At 33.3% G+C, this 19,251-nt stretch overlaps 2 protein-coding genes and 1 pseudogene across 2 annotated transcripts; all 3 read right to left on the bottom strand.

The window, feature by feature from the left end:
- Nucleotides 1-148: 148 nt before the first annotated feature.
- Nucleotides 149-6,927, bottom strand: LOC103856436 (annotated as a pseudogene).
- Nucleotides 6,928-7,159: 232 nt separating this feature from the next.
- On the bottom strand, nt 7,160-9,369 carry LOC103856437 (heptahelical transmembrane protein 1). The gene is made up of 3 exons (XM_009133540.3): nt 8,389-9,369; nt 8,223-8,298; nt 7,160-7,932 (listed from the first exon to the last, which is right to left on the bottom strand). The coding sequence occupies exons 1-3, from the start codon at nt 8,661-8,663 to the stop codon at nt 7,312-7,314; spliced, it is 972 nt and encodes a 323-aa protein (XP_009131788.2). The 5' UTR covers nt 8,664-9,369; the 3' UTR covers nt 7,160-7,311.
- Nucleotides 9,370-14,194: 4,825 nt separating this feature from the next.
- Nucleotides 14,195-15,836, bottom strand: LOC103856438 (40S ribosomal protein S8-1). The gene is made up of 5 exons (XM_009133542.3): nt 15,704-15,836; nt 15,549-15,621; nt 14,801-15,140; nt 14,527-14,714; nt 14,195-14,435 (listed from the first exon to the last, which is right to left on the bottom strand). Exons 1-5 carry the CDS (start codon nt 15,705-15,707, stop codon nt 14,360-14,362), a joined length of 681 nt encoding a protein of 226 aa, XP_009131790.1. The 5' UTR covers nt 15,708-15,836; the 3' UTR covers nt 14,195-14,359.
- Between the last annotated feature and the right edge of the window lie 3,415 nt (nt 15,837-19,251).

Here is a 19,251-nt window from a genome sequence, read left to right on the forward strand (position 1 = left end):
TTATAATTGGCCTCCGTGCTAGAATTTTTTTGGATCACATTCAAGTTGTATAATGTTATTAGGACTTAGGACAAGATGCCTTGAGAGTGATCAAACACAAGCCTTTAGTTCAAAAAAGAGTGATCAAAAACAATTTATTAAACCGAAAAAGACTCAAAACTATATTTTAAATGTAATATTATTACATGTAAACTGTTCTGTTCACGTTTGTGTCGTATACAATATTTATTCCCTAAAGTTTCTTTTAAAAACAGAGTTGTGTAGAATCAATCACACATGCACCCTCATGTTTAGCCTTCTCAACCAAACGGAGTGAAGAATCATTCGAAGCATGTCAAACGGTTGGGACGGCCTATTGATAACGAAATGTCTCTGGACCTGCAAAACTCTTCTTTGCAACACCTTGTAGCGTCTCAACGACACGCTCTTTAGTATCGTTTTGATCTCTGGGATCTTCTCAGAGGGGACATGAATGGTGAACTTACTCCAATCAAGAACGTCTGAGAAGGGCAAGGCGTAGTGATCAGAGATGATGACAGGGACACAACCTAAGCTAATGGTTGCTACGACTCGAGGGCTAGCCACTTCGTAGCCACTAGGACAGAGACAGAACCTTGCCTTGGCCATGAGCTTGAAGTAGTCTTCCTTTCTTGGTAAGTACTCATGGACTTGGACCTCATCGTCTTTGTCTTTCCAATGCTGCAGTAGAATCTTGCGGATATTGCCGTGTACGCGGCCTGCAAAGAAAGCAAGGATGGGTCGGTCATGGCCGGAAGAATTGGATAACCTAGGTGGGCCCAGTTGGCCCAGGGGGATGTTGATCTCCGGGATTGAGACATCTCGTTGGGGCATGAAACCTTCCGATGTGTTGGCGTTGCAGAGAACTCTTATCATGTTTTTCAGCAGCTCCGGATCCGATCCCGAAACCTCTGGTGCCTGTAAGACGTTTTATAAATGTTGCGTGTTAGACACGATAAGTAGGACCGGCTCAAAGTTTTTTAGACAACTTTGGACAGGATTTTTTACAAGTTTTTAATAACAAAAAAATATTCTACAACAACAAATTAGTCTGAGTTTCTCAAACAAAAAATAAAAACAAATTAGTATGAGTTTTCTCAAAGAAAAGCAAATTAGTATAAGTGAATTATTTAATATACGATACTGTAAACAATAAAGGTAGTTAATTTTTTTTAAATAATATATTTAACTTTTTAATAAAAATATTTTTTAAAAAAATAAATCATTTTTTGACACTGAAAAATTAATTAATTTTTTTTGAACTTTGGAAGCATAAACTATTATTACATAGAGGGTGAAAGCATGGCCGGCTCAAAGTTTTTTAGGCACTTTAGGCAAAAAAAAATTAAAAAGTTTTTAATAGCAAAAAAAAAAATTCTACAACAACAAATTAGTAGTTTCTCAAAAAAAAAAAACAAATTAGTATAAGTTTTCTCAAAAGAAAAGCAAATTAGCACAAGTGTCTCTAAAATTATTTAATATATGATACTGTAAACAATAAAGTTTGGTTAATTTTTTTTTTTTAAAATAAGTTTTTAATAAAAAAAACTTTTAAAAAATTATATCATTTTTAACACTGAGAAAAATAACTTTATGAAGAAAACGAACCCAATCATGGCAAGAAACGAAGAAATGGTCGGCTCCGAGGCTTCTATTCCAATAAGGATACTTGTGAGTCACGACACTGACGTAGTCAAGAAACACTTTATGAAGTTGTTCTCTTGAGTAGGTCACGAGCGGGTGGTATAGATACTCAACGACGTTGGCGACGCTAACCGGGAGGAGGAAGGTGTGAGCCTCGTCAGGGTGACTAGCCGCGAATGGGCTCATCCCTCTTTCCATCTCGTCCACGAATTGGCCTTCGATGCTGTATATGTTGTTCATTGGACCTATATGTACTAACGGTGTCTCTCATTCTTTGTACACCCACACTTTGAATCTCTTTTCCATCTCTATATGGCTTCTGAGCAGTTCCATAAAGAAAGTGTTAGTTGGCTTGGTTGAATTAGTTCATAGGAAATACTATAATTTGATTCTTAAAGTATTTATTTGCGGTCTTAATTAATATTTGAAATTAGCATTCCATCAAAAAAAATTATGTACTTAAGAGTAATTAATTATATTTTATTAAAGAAAATAAAACGGGAATAATTTGACTTAGCAACGTGCAAAGAAACCTGATTTAAAAGTCAATAAGAAAAGTATTAGGTTGCAATTCGAAGGTATTAGGTAACCGAGACATGTGAGACTACAAATACCAAAGCAAGCTTTAAGTATGCGCTACGTTTCGTGAATACTAATTTTTCCATTGCTAAGTTGACTCTATACTACACAAGTAAATACAATCATAGAATAAGACTAACCATTTATCAATCAACTGAATGGAGTTTGCATACATTTTCGAAGTTTATGCAATGTTTATGGATTTTACGTAATTATTTCGAAATTTATTTAAATGCAATAGTTTATACGTAATTATTAATGGAGGTATAATATGCATCAAAGTTTGGGAGAATTTTCATTTTCGTATTCGATTTTTTAGTTTCTATTACCTTCATTTTGTGTGTGTGCTAATATAAGAAACCAAATCAAAGGAAAAGTATATTAATACTTGCCTGCATTAGTATTAATTACTACTTAATTAATTAGGTAAATCAGTCTCCAGTTTAACGAGATGCAGAGATCAAAGAGACGAGGAAGAATTAAAACTAGACCCGATCGCTCGTTTCCCAAAGCCAACGAGTTAGTAAACCAAGAAAATCAAATTTGTACGGACTTCCACTAAAAAATTTACTCGAAAGAGTCAAATACATATCTATATTTTTTTTTTTTTTGAAACACAACTAACTTTCATTCATCAACTTTCTTGAATACAAATACTAGAGGGAATTATCCATCCTCTTTGATAAAAAGCATAAGATACAATAACAGACCAAATTAAGAAAGATAAATCTTCAAAGGAAGATGACAGCGAATTCAAGACAAAGCTTGGATGCGTCGATGGGGCATACCCGACAGAGCCGGACAGCTGAAACTTAGTCACATAATGTGACGTTGAGGGCCAACCCTTACCTGCGAGACAACACATGGTAATCTCGGTTGCATCTTCTGGCCCCGTACAGACCGCTACGCAAGATAACAAACCGGTGATAAAGCTGAAGCCGAAGCTCGGCAGCGAAGCCGAGAAAACATCTTCTTCCATGGGAAGAAGGTATGGTGGAAAAATCCTCTCTTCAAAAGACGAGCAAGAGTGAAATGGAAACGGTCTCGGTGAATCCACCGATAAACTCTTCTTAACAAGATAATATGCTATTATACGCAAAAGTAAGGCCCCCGTGAACCCACCGGAAATCCTTATCAAACAAGTCAATACCAAAACCACATTTTTCAATAAAATCAGTACAGTCGGTACCTTCAAAAGCAGTACCGTATTTCTTGGTTCTGTGTAACTGGTTTGTGGGCTATAACAATAAGGGAGATTAGCAGTCCAGGCCCAGTTAGTGATCACCCTTGGCCCAACCCAAGACGATTGATTGAGAGACGGGAACGAGTGGATACAGACGTCAGGGATGGAAACTCCGGCGGCGATGGATACGCGGCCGTCTAGCCAGGGATGGTGCGCTTCAGCAAGCGGCGAGCTTGGACCACCGGAGAAGATGGGTCCTACAAACAAACAGAGAGGAAGAGCTGCACAGTGGATCTCCTCGGAATTCCGGAGAGGACCGTCAACTTCTGCGTTTGTCAAGCTGGATATGGTGGGAGAAGTTCGGGAGTGGCTCGACCTTATCAGGTAGCACGATATCGGTACTGAATCCTTGGAAAACAGTGGAACCCCACATACACAAGGGTATAGATTACCGCGACCGGGCACTAGATGTGGTAGAGAAGGTGGAAACGGCCGACGACACTGTCGAGGCGTAGATCTAAAGGTTTGGGGGTGACTGAAGCTGACCGGCATGATGGAGAAGCAGGGAGACCCCAAGAAGGTCACGGATCTGGAGCCCCAGACTCCGAAACGAAGCCACGAGCGGCGGAAACGATTAGAACATGGTGGTGAGCGATCTGAAGACGATGAGTAGCAGGAGATAGAGTTTAGGGCCCGACGCCGGCCGCCAGAGGCCTCACCGGCGTCGAGAGAGATGATGTTTGTCGGCTTCTCGATTTTCGGGCCCGAGAGAGAATTAGGGCGACAAATACATATCTATATACATATGTAAATTAATTAGTATATATATATATATGAATATCTAATGGGATATTTTTGTAGAATTTGAATACATCATAAGACTTTACAAATTGTATGTAATGCATATCAAATGAAAAGTCATTTTTAATGAAAATTCAAATGAGAAAGAATTAAGGAGGGATTAAAGGGTTACTAATTATATGAAAATTGATACTCCTATTGTACACTTACGAAACCTAGGAATTTATAAGAAACGAGTAAGACGACAGTTAAATAAAACTGATAATGTAAAAAATGTCATATCTTTAGCTTAAAGTTTATTTTCTTTGAAAACTATACATAGAATTTTTTTTTTCAATTGCTAATATATATAGTTCAATACTTAATTATTTTACTTTATAGTTTAGTTGGTCAACTCTTATTAATTAGTTACTAGTTTCAATTTTTTTTTAAATAAGAGAAAATGGTGGAAAATGAAACTATTTTTTTTTATCAATGGAAAATGAAACTCTAAAAAGTGAGAAAGAGCGAGAAAAAAATAAGAAAAGAAATGTAGAAAAAGGAAAGAAATTTACTGGTGAAATGCATAAGCGTTTCTGTAAACGGTTCCACGAGGAACAAAAGTTTTTTCTTTCTCAAATGCATACTTCTTCGACGTCATGGCTTCACGTATTGCCGCTCTTGATTTCGCTAAACCTTTCTCAATTCTATTCCTCTTCTTTTCTTTCTTTTTATCGCAAAAAATTACACATTTAGAAACGAATCCATAGATAACTGAATAAAATCATTTGGATTAGTAAAAAACTGATAACAAACCTTTTGAGCACCCGGAGTTAATGTGACGTTTGATGAAAGAATGCTAAACTCCATGGACATGGACGGTGAAGGAGACGGTGCGAGAGATGTAGCATGGGATAAAGATGAGAGAGTGATCAAGTTTAGGTTTAGAGATGAGAGATGTTGATAAAAGAGAAGAATGATCAGTAGAAGAAGGGCAGTAGCTAGAGAGAATTTCATAGAAACGAAATTTGAGTGTTTCATTTTGTTTTCTTTACTATTACTAGTTTCTTGGGATGAGATGATGATCAGTGACACATTTGGGCCATGTATTTATGTATTAGAGGAATATTTTTATTAAAAAAATATAATACCATTTATAGTTAATTCTTTAGAACATATTACAATGAGATAACCAAAGTCATTTAAAAGACTCACAAACAAAACAATTTAAGGTAAAAATAAGGCTAAAAATGAAAAAAAAAAAATATATATATATATATATATATATTTTAGAAAATATACCGAATACTAATAGAGTTATTTATTCTTTTGAGATAAAAAAAATAATAGAGTTATTGGGAGGCTAATAATATTAATTTTGTATTTATTGCTTTGGAAAATGCTTACCCGAATCTGAAGTTAATGTTTCACTTTCAAAGAAATCCGCGTTTGGCATTGTCTAACACCACCGTTAACAGCTATAACCGGTTAGAGGCAGGATATTCAAATTTGGATTGGTATTGGCATAGGTTTTAAACGGACATAAAACTTAACGCTAATTGAGCCAAAATTAAGTGTGCTGAATTTACGCGAAATTTGTCAATGATTTGCATGCACCAAGTCTCACGGCAAGATCACCAAGACATGTGGCTTCCGGAATTTGAAAAGGGTTTACGCTGTGCCGTGCTTACAACATTAGGGGCCTAAAAGCAAAACATAATTCATTTTATTCTAAATAATAAGGAAAATAGTAAAAAAAAATAGGTCTGGCCATTCATGTACCGGATCGGGTCGGATATTTTGATATAGGAAATTTGGTACCGTTCGCGTAATTATAAATATCGATTCAGTTCGGTACTTGCCGGATCCGGATATTATCGGATATATCCGAAAGAACCAGAAAAAACAGTTCCAGTTCAGATTGTTTTGATTTTATCCATTCATAACCGAAAATACTTATTTCTAATCCGACTTATCCGAACAATTTAAAGTAAGACACAAATAAGAGAACTATGAAACCAAATAAAATAATTTTTAAATAAACTTCAAACAAACAACAAATCTAACATTCCGAACAAAGAAAATAATTCATCATTCGAACAAGTAAAGAAACTTAAAGAATAGTTGAAATGAAACCCATAAGAAAATGCATAAAAAGAAAATCAACAACATTTGGTTTCTAATGTCATCCCCTCTTCCATATTGCTAAACGCATTTCACCTACTTTATGTAACAATAGCATAATCACAGAAATTTCAGACATTAACAAGAGGAATACATCTGAACCTATGTTTAATGCCTCAATGACATAAAAATTGGGTACTTTCAGATAGTTGTTTGGATCCAGGATAATATCTGATCTGATCCGATACCCGAAACATAAATGAAAGCATACACAATCGGGTATTTTACCCTATCCGGATTCGACACAAAACCCGATTTTTGGATCGGTACCGGTTTAGATCTTCATATCCGGGAAATATGTCCAGACCTAGTAAAAAAAGAAGAAGTAAGATTAGTGTAATACTGATATTTTAATATAAGTTGACAAATAGAAAAACTGGTATTTGTTATTTTAAAATTTGTATGGAAATATTATATTCTTAGTTATTTATAAACCTAAATTATACATAGAGATATTTTTAACATTAATAAAAGGTAGAAGTTAAATTCCATAGCAACAAATAAGAAGAGAGAGATGATTGGAGAGGGGACCTGAGGCCAATGACTAGAAGTCAAAATTAAAAGGGTAGTCACGTTCCTGGGTTTAGGTCCACAAATTTTCAGAGTCAAGTTAAAGAGTCAAGCTTTGGTCTTTTGTTTTCATCTCATCAGTCAGCTGAGTAGTAGAGTTTTACAACTGACACTGTATAACAGAGTAAAACATATACCTACAGGCTACAGCAAAGCAGAGTAAACTTTGCATCAAAATTTAATTTACTGTCCTCTTCAAAGTAGCATATCCAGCACTTCTGAAAATCATACTATTCAATAAAATAGCACAAGTCGAATTACAATTTAATTTAACAACGAATGGGTTTGATACAAACACACTAATAATTAAAAAAAAAAATCTTCAAAAGAACTACTACAAAATATATCATGGTTTAACAACCAACATGGTCGCGCCAGTCTAAGAACAGAAGAGCAGCTGCATAGTGGGACAAAGCACCCAACATAACGAACACATGGAAGATCTGATGACTATGTCCTACTCGGTCAAACCATCCAGGTTTAAGCCTCTCAGGTACTCTACCTACATAGAACCCTGTCCCAACAAGATAGAACACTGCCATGCCCAGCTCGTACATGAGTGTCACGTTCCTTTGCGGGTTTTCCCAGTTGACCACTATCGCATGGACAGCAGGCACGATCCCGAAAAGCCCCATGGAGGCAAAGAGCAAAGCTCGAAAACCTCGGTACTTGGGAGAGGAAAGTGATGGAGTGAAGAGTGTGATGATCGTAAAGATTCCCATAGAGGTAATGCCTGCGAGGTAGATGAAGTACCAACGAGGAGTGCACTGGAAGATGTAGTAGATTGGTGGGAAGAAAGAAGTGATGATCATGGCAGTGATACCGGCATAGTCTATGCGGAGGAGGAAGACGTTAAGGTCTTTGGAGTGGCAGCAGAAGAGGTGGCAAATACTGCTTGAGAGAAGGCAGAACATTGAGCCTCCTAAGAAGACGAAAAATGGCCATCTTGTTACATTCCCTGGACTCTTTGCATCCTATATAAGAATAACATCTATATTTAGTTTTAAGAATAACATCTATATTTAGTTTTTATTAGAAATAATTAACATTGTATATAGGGAACTCAAAATATTCAAAGATATGTTAGAGTTTACGTTCTCGATTCACATGGATCTCTAGTATCTTTACGAGATACATCCCACGTGAATGATTCAAAAAATTAATATACTGGTTGCATGTGGACCTCGAAAGACTAAACAGAGATTCAGTATGAACATCGGTCTGGTTATATACAAAAAGATTATATCAATTAAAGGAGACGTACCACGGGGAAGAATTTATCGTGATGCATAATGTTAGCTACGGTTAGTCCCACAAATAAAATGAAACCAAGTAAATGTCTGTCCAACCAAAAAATTCGTTTCATCAGAATTAAATAAATATAATCGAAACTAAAAGTGAAACTTTAACACAAAATAAAAATTACTAACGTCCAGACGTTGAGGGACTCATTGTGGAAACTGAAGACGCTGAAGAAAGCATCTCTAATGGACCATTCAGCTCTGTAATAATTCAATATATATTCGTTATCCTTCATGTACTCCGGAAGCTCACTATACGACATCAATTCTCGTCGTTTTCTTGTCTTCTGAGATTTTATTTTCTTCGGACCGCTGCTTCCATCTCCAGGAACAATCTTGCTCTTGCAACTGCTGTTGCTGCACGGCACCGTTTCTGGTTCGTAGTTCGGACCATCTTGGTCCATAAGAGCTCTTATGTCGATTATGTAAGACAATAGTACTTGATTCTTGATCCAAAGAACAATGGAAAAGAGAAGAGGGTGAAAGAAGATCTGAGATGAGAGGAAAATATATAAATGAAAAAAAAACTAATATATGTAAATGTGAATTTAAGTTTTAGGAGTGAGGGAGAGAAATAAGGAGAGAAGATGGGAAATGCAAAGGAGACAGCTACAACATTTAAAGAAACTTTAGAATGCAGGTAGAAGTTGGTATCGTGTTTTTCATCTTTTGGTTGTTAGTTAGGTTATCAATAAATTCTTCTCTTTTCATTTTATATTATTTTTACACGGAAAGTGATTTTTGTTTTCACACTGCAACGTTTTCTAGATACGCGAAATCTTTTGAGTACGAACAGAGTAAATCTATGCGATTTTAAGACCGACCGACTCAGATTTTACTACCGGCTTGTGCCTCTTATATACATGAGTAATGGCTTGTACCCACCGGATGGTCTTGATCGTTTAGAAAGAAATAAGATAAATGAGTAAATTAGTACTCTTTCGGTTGGTTTTATTCAACAACAAATTCTCTGTTAATTAAGGTTTAATGGTTAAAAAAAAGGTTTAATGGTTTGTTGTTTACTTGACTTTAAATATTGGGTATATTAGAACATTTGCAGCTTCATCAAGTATGGAGAAATAACATCCAAAATATAAAGCTTGATATTTTAAACAAAAAAAAAATACAAAGCTTGATATAAAAATAAACAAAAGATAATAGGTTAACAATTGACTGAGGATAGATTCTGTGAAACTACTTTTGACTACTTGACAAAGGAATATTGATTAGGAAACATTCATGCTTACATCTTGCTTTTAAAAAAAATTATAATGAAAATAGTAGATGGAAGTTGTTGTATAAACGATCCTATTATATAAAAGAGACTAATTTAGAACTCAATTAGAGGTGCCATGTAAGATGAAATATTCTCATCCAATCATTCCTCCACGTCATTACGAATTTAATTGTTCAAAAAATTTCTTTATTGTTGTTGTGTCGCCTCGATTGTCGTATGAGGAACCCTCAACGTTTTGTTTTCCATGACGCCATAGATGTTAATGATCGGAAGCAATCAAAGCAGCCCACTACTTGGTCACCCTCACGAAACCCTCGAACAATCTAATCGTTTGACATTCTTCTTCACAACCTCTATTTCTCTTAAAATTTGTCCGATTCAAGCTCTCAAGTCTCAACTGCCTCTCGCCAGCCGCCATTGCTATTAGGTTCACGGAAGTCCACCTTCGTTGATATTCTAAACGGACACTACCAAAGATGAACACTGAACATCGTGGAGGTTTTAGAGGTCAGAACATGGTTTCAAATCGGAAACACATTCACCGAAGATAAAAGTCACCCCCTCACAAGCAGTTTGTATATTGGCATCGAGTAATCTCCACACAGGTTCTTTCTTATAAAGTTACAACTGGGATCAGATGTTTAAAATAGTTTCAGTCTTTATTTGTGTTTTGGTTTCCGCAAGATATGACGACGGAGATTCAGAATTTCTTCTCACATTTTTGGACAAGACCAACATTAAAAGCCGGTAAAAATGCCTCTTTTGGTCGCTTTTCCACATATCAGTAAATCTATTGCTTTTTAAGTTTTTGATTTTAATAGATCCATGGGCATGATGAGTTGAAAGCGATACATGTAGGACCATAGCTACGCTACCAAGGGGTCACACTAAAATAATGAGAAGTCCTGCTTTTTCTCTATCAAACAATCCTCTATTTTCTACCAGGTGCTTCTTACATTACTACTATTGTTTATTTCTTTTGCAAATACTGAACACAATATGTGAGCTACTATATTTATTGTATAAGATTTCTACTCATGTGCTCAAGCTTCTTCTTTTTCTCTCTTCTATTTGGTTTTTGTATATTTTTCAGTGCATTGGATGAAGTGGTTTATTTTTGTAAGCTTCAGTCTAATAGGTATGTGAGTATGTCTGCCTTAAATTTCCATGGTTTACTTATTTTTGTATCCTTTCTGATTTCTATATACTTAGTTAATTGTGTAGAAATAGTTTATGATGGTTATGGGATGAAAGAGTTCCTTGATTTCAAAAGTCTATGAAGTTAATATGTATTTCTGTTGGACATCATTTTCATCTATACCAAGATAAGTCCGTTAAATGCAGTGTCCATTAAATTTACCGATAAGCTGCTATATGTATTTCCATGACACCTTAAAAGATAGTTTTCTACAATGTTCGCTACTGGAAAATTATGAGTCTCATGAACCCATATGGCCCTATCTTATCCAGTCTCTTATTTCATGCACCTTTGAGCATATTTCATTGATTTAGACAGTTATTGGGCAGGATAGATCATAAGAGATGGGCAGAAGCTATAGCTTAGAATCTACACAAAAGTTATCTTCTCGCTTTCTATACAGCAGATGAAGGTCAAGCTCAGATATCAGCCTTACATCTAATCGAAGCTCGAGAGGTAAAATTGTATTTGAAAAGCTGTTAGGCACTTTAGCGTTTACCTTAATAATTGTTGACTGTAAATTGTGAATGGAATGTGTGTTCAGTTCTTTGCCATCAAAACTATTGCTTCAAAATCTGAGATTAAAAAGCGTATCTACCTTTTCCTGTTTGGATTCTAATTCAGGCAAGGAAAACTCCTCACGTAAGAACCCCCGAGATCTTCAAGCTGCAAAATTTTTTCAGGTGATGGTTAAGTGTTTATGTTCACATGCTACTGTTTCTTGGGGTTTAGTCTATTGTTTACTGGATCGCTAATGATGTAACAGCGTGCTCCTCTCTCGCATTATTTTCATATCTTCTTTTAATGAAATGTATTAGGCTAGGCTCACAAGGTTTTGAGCATACCGAAGTGAGCATCTAATGACAAATATGGCAAAGATGTTCAATAGTAAGTTTTTGTTCTCTTTTTTACAACATTTTTATATACCGTCTTAGTTGAGAATGTTGTGTTTGAATGCAAAGGTTGATCCTGCGGCTGTATTTGTATGCTTTTTGCAAGCATCGTCTGAAGAATGCGTTTGCAAGCTTGCACTTGCTTAGTCAGCATCCAACGAAGCTGATCTAGAATCACAAGAGCCCTAAATTAGAAAGCAAATGCTTCAGGACGATCAACGTATACTGTTTTAATTTCTATTTCTTCCTTATTAACGCTTCGATAATTTTCTATTTTTCTACATGTAAAATATGTATATGGGAATTGTGTGCAGAATCTGAAGAAACATACTCACTGCTACATTGAAGAACAGTCTATATCTAATTGGAATGATCTCTACTCTTTTGAGAACAAAGTTTGGCACAAACAGGAATTAAACTTTGTGATGATTATTAGAAGATAAACAGTTTCTTTATTATTAATTATTCTAAGTGTCTATTGCTAAAAAGGGCTAAGTTTTATACCCTGAGATGTATAGGCCGCACCAACTCCAGAATGTCTTTTGATATAAAAACTTTTAGGGTTATTAATTCTTTTCAGATGTAACTGAGTGAAATGGGTTTGTTTCTTACGAACGTGGTCAAAGGTGGAACAACACGTGTTCTTTAAATGTTGAAAATCGAAGTTGCTTTTTATGAATTTGTCATCAAATGATCGCCAAGACTAGACGATCAATACACACGTCATCATCGATTTATTAAATCATATTTTCTGCAAGTAAACGTACAATGTTAGCGGGGCAACAAAAAAACCAAGGCATGAAAACAAAAAAATACTAAGGCATGATACACACTTACGATATAAAAAAAAGATGTTTATGATCTCAGAAGAGATTGAGCGATATAAAGAAATAAAACAAAAAAATTCAGGCTCAAACAACTAACCGAGGATGGTGATACCACCCTTCCCAATTCATCCAATCAACAAATTCAAAATATTATTCACCACATATCTTAAAACATAATAATGTTGTTTAAAAACAAACAAATACGACCACACATACAATAACTAGGTGCAATCGAAGATAAAGAACCCGCCCGTAGGGCGGGTCAACCCCTAGTTCTAATAAAAATTGTTGCAAAAGGTTTCTAGTGTCAATTTCAGCTAGTAATTGTAAATGCATCAATAATTGTTCAAAAATGCCTCAATAAATAGTGAAGTAAATTAGTTAGATGACAATTTTTTATAAGAAAATTAGTAAAGCTAATGGAGTTCCAATGTATAATTAATTTGGAAAACAAATCAAGCATTATTAACTAGATGAGAATATCTTTCTTTTTTTGACATCGACTAGATGAGAATATCTACACAAGGATTTTTAAACATTGTAAGTTTGTAACTATCAAATACCTCAGTGTACAGTACTTTTTTCTTATAACAAAATTCATAACTTTCTTTTGTTTAATTTTTGTTGTCACGTGTACAATTTACAAAATTATAATGAAAACTTTTTACATTACCATCAAAATATTTTGGCCAACTTTAGGTTCGAAATCATTATTTGTTGTTTTGGACAATTGTGTATGACAGTTTGATCATCTACAATTGAAATAGATAATGACATGGTTACTGCTTATGGTCTTTTGAGATTTGTGTCTGCTAAAGAGTAGAGCCATTTTGGGAAAACATTAACAAGGAACGGCTAATCGGCCTTCCACGTTTCCCAAAGGAGATTTACTCCTGAAACACCCCAGCAGAACCAAATCAGGTTTCTAGATTTTTTGGAAAATAGTTTATAAGATACCTAGCTCGTCTTTGTTAAATATAGTTGAGAAGAAAATTACATTAGCTTTTAAAGACAACTAGGTCAACATCTAAAGTAACCTTTAATTTAGGATAACTGCTATGTGGCCTAACTAATATGATAAAAAAAAAGCTTTAAAATGGTTTGTATTATAGATACTTGCACAAGTTAAGTAGATCAAAGTGGGTGTCAAAAGGACAACCATAAGGAGAGTTCGCTATTTCATTTCCCACAGATTATGTACGACGAAGTATTTAAGAAACAAACCAAACCATGTGGTCTATGAAAAAAACAAGTTTACATTTGTACCACACCAACATCATTGTTGATAGGGGATGTGTTGGTTCTTGTTTCAGAGTTTCACTCCTTGAGACGCTCTAGTTTCTTCAGGGCATCACGAATCAGTTGCTCTCTAAGGAGAAAACGTGAGCTCCGGTTAGCATGCAAGGCATTGCTTGCGCTGGAAGACACCCCCTCTGAATCCCTCCGAGCAATCCTTCGTAATCAGTGTCATCTGATTCGCTCACGAACACAGCCATCTTCGCCAAGTGACCAAGTCCATGCCCCACCGAACAAACAAATACCTTCTTGACATATGTATCTATGATTTCATAACATGGTTCCAAAAATCTTATGCTTCGGCTAATTGGTAAACTGTCATCAATTGATTTTTTTTACGAATTGTCTTCCTCTGTAGTTGTTAGAAAATGTACACGGAATTCTTATAGGTGCTTGTTCGTAAGAAAAAGACTGGTCGAAGAAAAACTGGTTTTAAGCACTATCCAAAAAGATGAAATGTGGTAGTAGTTCAAAAGTTTAAATATAGAGACAAAAACATTGTAGAATAATTAACTGATGGGGAAGTTTATGAAATATCATTGAAAGCTAATCCAAAAACATAAGTTCTCAGACAGTAGTAGAAACTGAAACTCAAAACATTGTTTGAAGATAATACAAAAAAAAGTTTCGAAGTAAAGAAGTGAAGCTCTTAAGCAGCACCCTTTCCCTTCTTCTTCTGAATCTTCTTTTGGTAGAACTCTAGCTCTTTGCCTTCAAGAATGTATCTGCACAAAACAACATTTACAAGTTAAAGACAATGAATCAAAGAAATTTCAAACAATGACAAAAATGGATCAAGGGGAACGAGATGATTACCCATCGGCACGTCCACACTGGCCAGGCCTTGATGAGATGCAAGCCAACAACCTTCCGCTAGCAAACTGGTCCTCGATGTGGGAATCAAGGCTGCGTCCCTCTTGACGGCTCTCGATCTTCCTCAAGACGTGGTTACTCTTCTTGGTCTCCTCAGGAGCGGCAGCAGCTGGAGCAACTTCTTCACCTTCCTATAACATTAAAGAGTATAATCATAAGCTTCATCCTACTCAACAGACTCCAAAACAATATAAGTTAACAGAAAAGAATCGTTTACCTCTCCATCCTTCTTGGCAGCAACAGCAGAAGCATTCTTCTTCTTGCGACCAACCTCGACTCCATAATGCTGCAAGTACCACTGCTTGAAAGGAGCAGCATCGACCTGAACAATAGCACTCTTGACAAGCGTCTTGGTCCTGACGAGCTCGTTGTTGGAAGCGTTGTAGACAACATCAAGAACCCTGGTCTTGCGGGTAACTGCTTCACTTCCCCATGAGTAGTTACCGGTGTCGAGCCTCAACGCACGCCACTTGACGTTACCTCCACGGACTCTGATTCTTCTCACCGTCTTGTTGCTGGACAACTTGGTGTTGGCTGGCTGCCTTCCCATCTCGTACCTAACCAAAACACACAAAGTATCACAAATCAAAAAAAAAAAAATCAACCGTACCACAATTGTTACAATCAAAATCAATTAACCGTACCACAATTGTTACAATCAAAATCAATTAACCGTACCACAATTGTTACAATAAAAAGAAATCAACCGTACCACAACTGTTACAATCAATTACAGAGCAAAATAAATAAAATAAACCAATGTTGCATACTATGACCACGAGTACTAGTTCCATTAGAGTTAAATGAGATTAGCATTTCGAAGTCCTAAAAGATTTAATAATTCAAACGTTCAGCTAATTAACGGATTAACAGATCACAGCATCGCATAAGCTAAAACGTTCAGTTTTTAACTTCATCGTTCAACACAGATCTGAATATATATGAAAATGAAACGAAAAGCTTACTTTCGCTTCTTCCTCCATTGCTTCTGCTTGCCTCCAGTGGCACGTCTCTTGTGGATGGAGTCACGAGAGATACCTAACACAGATCAAGCTACCTATTAGATTCTATCATCACGAAATGCAATACGATAGACAGAAGCGAAGAAGAGAGAGCGTACCCATGGTTGCCTCTTCCGCGAGATGAAGTTTTCAGCTGCGCCGGTAGGAGTTGGAGAAACGAAGAGAGAGAGAGCTATTAAAAGGGGACAAGGAGTGTTTAAAACCCTAGTTATCACTGTACCTTTTAAAAGGCTTTTTACTAGCCCATCTAATTACTCGGGCCCATTATAATACAATACCCATTATTTTACTTGGGTCCAAGTCCAAACTTCTCTTGATTTGTGCCGAGGGGAGAGAGATCCAAACATACATACTTTGTCTATTTTACGTGTGATCAGATCAGTCAACAAAAGTTATAGCTTCTCCTAACTAAAAATGTAGTAATATATGTTTACAGTAATGTGAGTTTTGCTAGATGAAGAGGTTATAATATGAAAGCTTAATTAGTAATATTTTAAAGGGGATTTTGAATAATTAACATAGTTTATTCCTTCAAGGTTACACGTATAACTGGGGCTAACTAAAATCTATTTGTTTCATTCCATCCAGTGGCGGATTTTTATGAGGGTCAATTTCATAGCAAAACATATATTACAATGGTCAATTGTCTAATCCCTTATATATTAATTGAAAAACATTACAATTGTAGTCACTTGTCATCATGAGAATTGAAATTCAGAATTTTTAGAAAAATAAGTTGGTTCATCTTAACTTATATTATATTTTTTTAAACTAACTATAAAATTGAAAAATAATGTATGGAATTACTTAATATGATTAACGTATATATAATAATTAATAATTATGAATAATAAATATTTGATAACAATTTGTATCTTAGCTTTTTCTGCTTAATCTTATATTATTAAAAGATACTAAATAATCACATTAACCATATAATAAAAAAAATTTCTTATATGTTATATTTTAAAATTTTAAAACGCTATATAACTAAAATCGTTAAATGTCTCACACTAAATTTTTGTGAACAATGGTTTAAATTTTTTGTAATAACAAGATACAAATGATCATTAATCATATGAATATGAGTCTCATTTAATAGACATTCATATAGTATTGAAAAATTAAACTGTATAACATACAAAAATACATAAACATGTTAATTTCTAAACTTATAATTGAAAAAGTATCAAAACCTTAATATAATTTGATTTTGAAATTTGCATTGAAAAATTCGCACATTAGAAATTTTGTATTTATCATATGAGTATAATTTCTCAATAATAAATATTTATAGGGAAATATTTAGGATTGTGATTTAGAAACTAGGATAACAAGAATATTTGTTGATAGATGAGTATTCTTTTAGATTTTTTGATCAATAAGTTGTATTTTTAACACAAACTTTAATAATTTCTATTTTAGGAAAGTTATCAGTTTTAGAGAAAATAATATAAATTTGAGATTGTGATTTAGAAACTAAGATTACAATATTATTTGTTGATAGATGAGTATTCTTTTAGAATTTTTGATCAATAGGTTGTATTTTTAAAATAAAATTGAAAAAATTATATTTTTGGAAAGTTATCCTTTTTTTTGAAATATAATAAATTTTGGATTGTGATTTATAAATTAAGATAAAAAAATCATTTTTGATAGATGGGTATTCTTTTAGAATTTTTGATCAACATGTTGTATGTTTTTAATAAACTTTTAAAATTTTCGATTTTAAGAAAATTATCATTATTAGAGAAAAATATATATTTGAGATTATGATTTAGAAACTATGATAACCAGAATATTTGTTGATAGATGAGTATTCTTATAGAATATTTGATCAATAAGTTGTATTTTCTAAATAAACTTTTAAAATTTTCTATTTTTGGGAAGTTATCACTTTTTAGAAAATATAATGTAGATTTGGGATTGTGATTTATAAATTAGGATAAAGAGAATAATTATTGATAGATGAATATTATTTTCGAATTTTTGATCAATAGGTTATATTTTTTAATAAACTTTTAAAATTTTCTATTTTTGATAGATGAATATTATTTTCGAATTTTTGTTTAATAAGTTATCACGTTTTAGAGAATATAATGTAGATTTAAGATTGTGATTTAAAATTAGGTTAACAAGAATATTTTTTTTATATGAGTATTTTTAGAACTTTTGATTGATAAGTTGTATTTTTAAATAATTTTCTTAAAAACTGTTGTTTTTGGAAAAAAAATATTTTATAGATAAATATTGTAGATTTGAGTTTGTGATTTAGAAATTAGAATAACTAGACTATTTGTGGACAAATGAATACTCTTTAAGAATTTTTATCAATATATTGTATTTTTAAATAATTTTCTTAAAAACTGCTATTTTTGGAAAGTTTTCATTTTTTAGAGAAATATTGTAGATTTGGGTTTGTGATTTAAAAATTAGGATAACAATAATATTTGTGGATAGATGAATATTATTTAAGAATTTTTCATCAATGTGTTCTATTTTTAAGTAATTTTCTTAAAAACTGCTATTTTTGGAAAGTTTTCATTTTATTGATAAATGTTTTGGTGGTGTGATTTAAAAATTAGGATAACAACAATATTTATGGATAGATGAATATTATTTAAGAATTTTTCATCAATGTGTTGTATTTTTAAATAAATTTCTTAAAAACTGCTATTTTTGGAAAGTTTTCATTTTTTAGAAAAATATTGTAGATTAGGGTTTGTGATTTAAAAATTAGGTTAACAATAATATTTGTGGGTAGATGAAAATTATTTAAGAATTTTTTATCAATGTGTTGTATTTTTAAGTAATTTTCTTAAAAACTGCTATTTTTGGAAAGTTTTCATTTCTTAGAAAAATATTTTAGATTTGGGTTTGTGATTTAAAAATTAGGATAACAATAATATTTGTGGATAGATGAATACTCTTTAAGAATTTTTCATCAACACGTTGTATTTTTAAATAATTTTCTTAAAAACTGCTATTTTTGGAAACTTTTCATTTTTTAGAGAAATGTTGTAGATTTGGTGTTGTGATTTAAAAATTAGGATAACAAGAATATTTGTGGATAGATGAATATTATTTAAGAATATTTCATCAATGTGTTGTATTTCTTAATAATTTTCTTAAAAACTGCTATTTTTGGAAAGTTTTCATTTTTAGAGAAATATTGTAGATTTGGGTTTGTGATTTAAAAATTAGGATAACAATAATATTTGTGGATAGATGAATATTATTTAAGAATTTTTCATCAATGTGTTGTATTTTTAAGTAATTTTTTTAAAAACTGCTATTTTTGGAAATTTTTCATTTTTTAGAAAAATATTTTTGATTTGGGTTTGTGATTTAAAAATTAGGATAACAATAATATTTGTGGATAGATGAATACTTTTTAAGAATTTTTCATCAACACGTTGTATTTTTAAATAATTTTTTTAAAAACTGCTATTTTTGGAAACTTTTCATTTTTTAGAGAAATGTTGTAGATTTGGTGTTGTGATTTAAAAATTAGGATAACAAGAATATTTGTGGATAGATGAATATTATTTAAGAATATTTCATCAATGTGTTGTATTTCTTAATAATTTTCTTAAAAACTGCTATTTTTGGAAAGTTTTCATTTTTTAGAGAAATATTGTAGATT

This window comes from Brassica rapa, chromosome A03, assembly GCF_000309985.2.
Source record: "Brassica rapa cultivar Chiifu-401-42 chromosome A03, CAAS_Brap_v3.01, whole genome shotgun sequence".
Classification (NCBI taxonomy): Eukaryota; Viridiplantae; Streptophyta; class Magnoliopsida; order Brassicales; family Brassicaceae; genus Brassica; species Brassica rapa.

Bases quoted from the DNA above. Each gene is read 5' to 3' on its own strand.
- LOC103856437 (XM_009133540.3), bottom strand. From the start codon at position 8,663: ATGGACCAAGATGGTCCGAACTACGAACCAGAAACGGTGCCGTGCAGC. The intron at 8,299-8,388 runs GTTAGTAATTTT...TTGGTTGGACAG, and splicing joins GAGTCCCTCAACGTCTGGAC to ACATTTACTTGGTTTCATTT. The intron at 7,933-8,222 runs GTACGTCTCCTT...ATTCTTATATAG, and splicing joins ACGATAAATTCTTCCCCGTG to GATGCAAAGAGTCCAGGGAA.
- LOC103856438 (XM_009133542.3), bottom strand. The intron at 15,141-15,548 runs GTAAGCTTTTCG...TGTTTTGGTTAG, and splicing joins CAATGGAGGAAGAAGCGAAA to GTACGAGATGGGAAGGCAGC. The intron at 14,715-14,800 runs GTAAACGATTCT...TTAATGTTATAG, and splicing joins CTGCCAAGAAGGATGGAGAG to GAAGGTGAAGAAGTTGCTCC.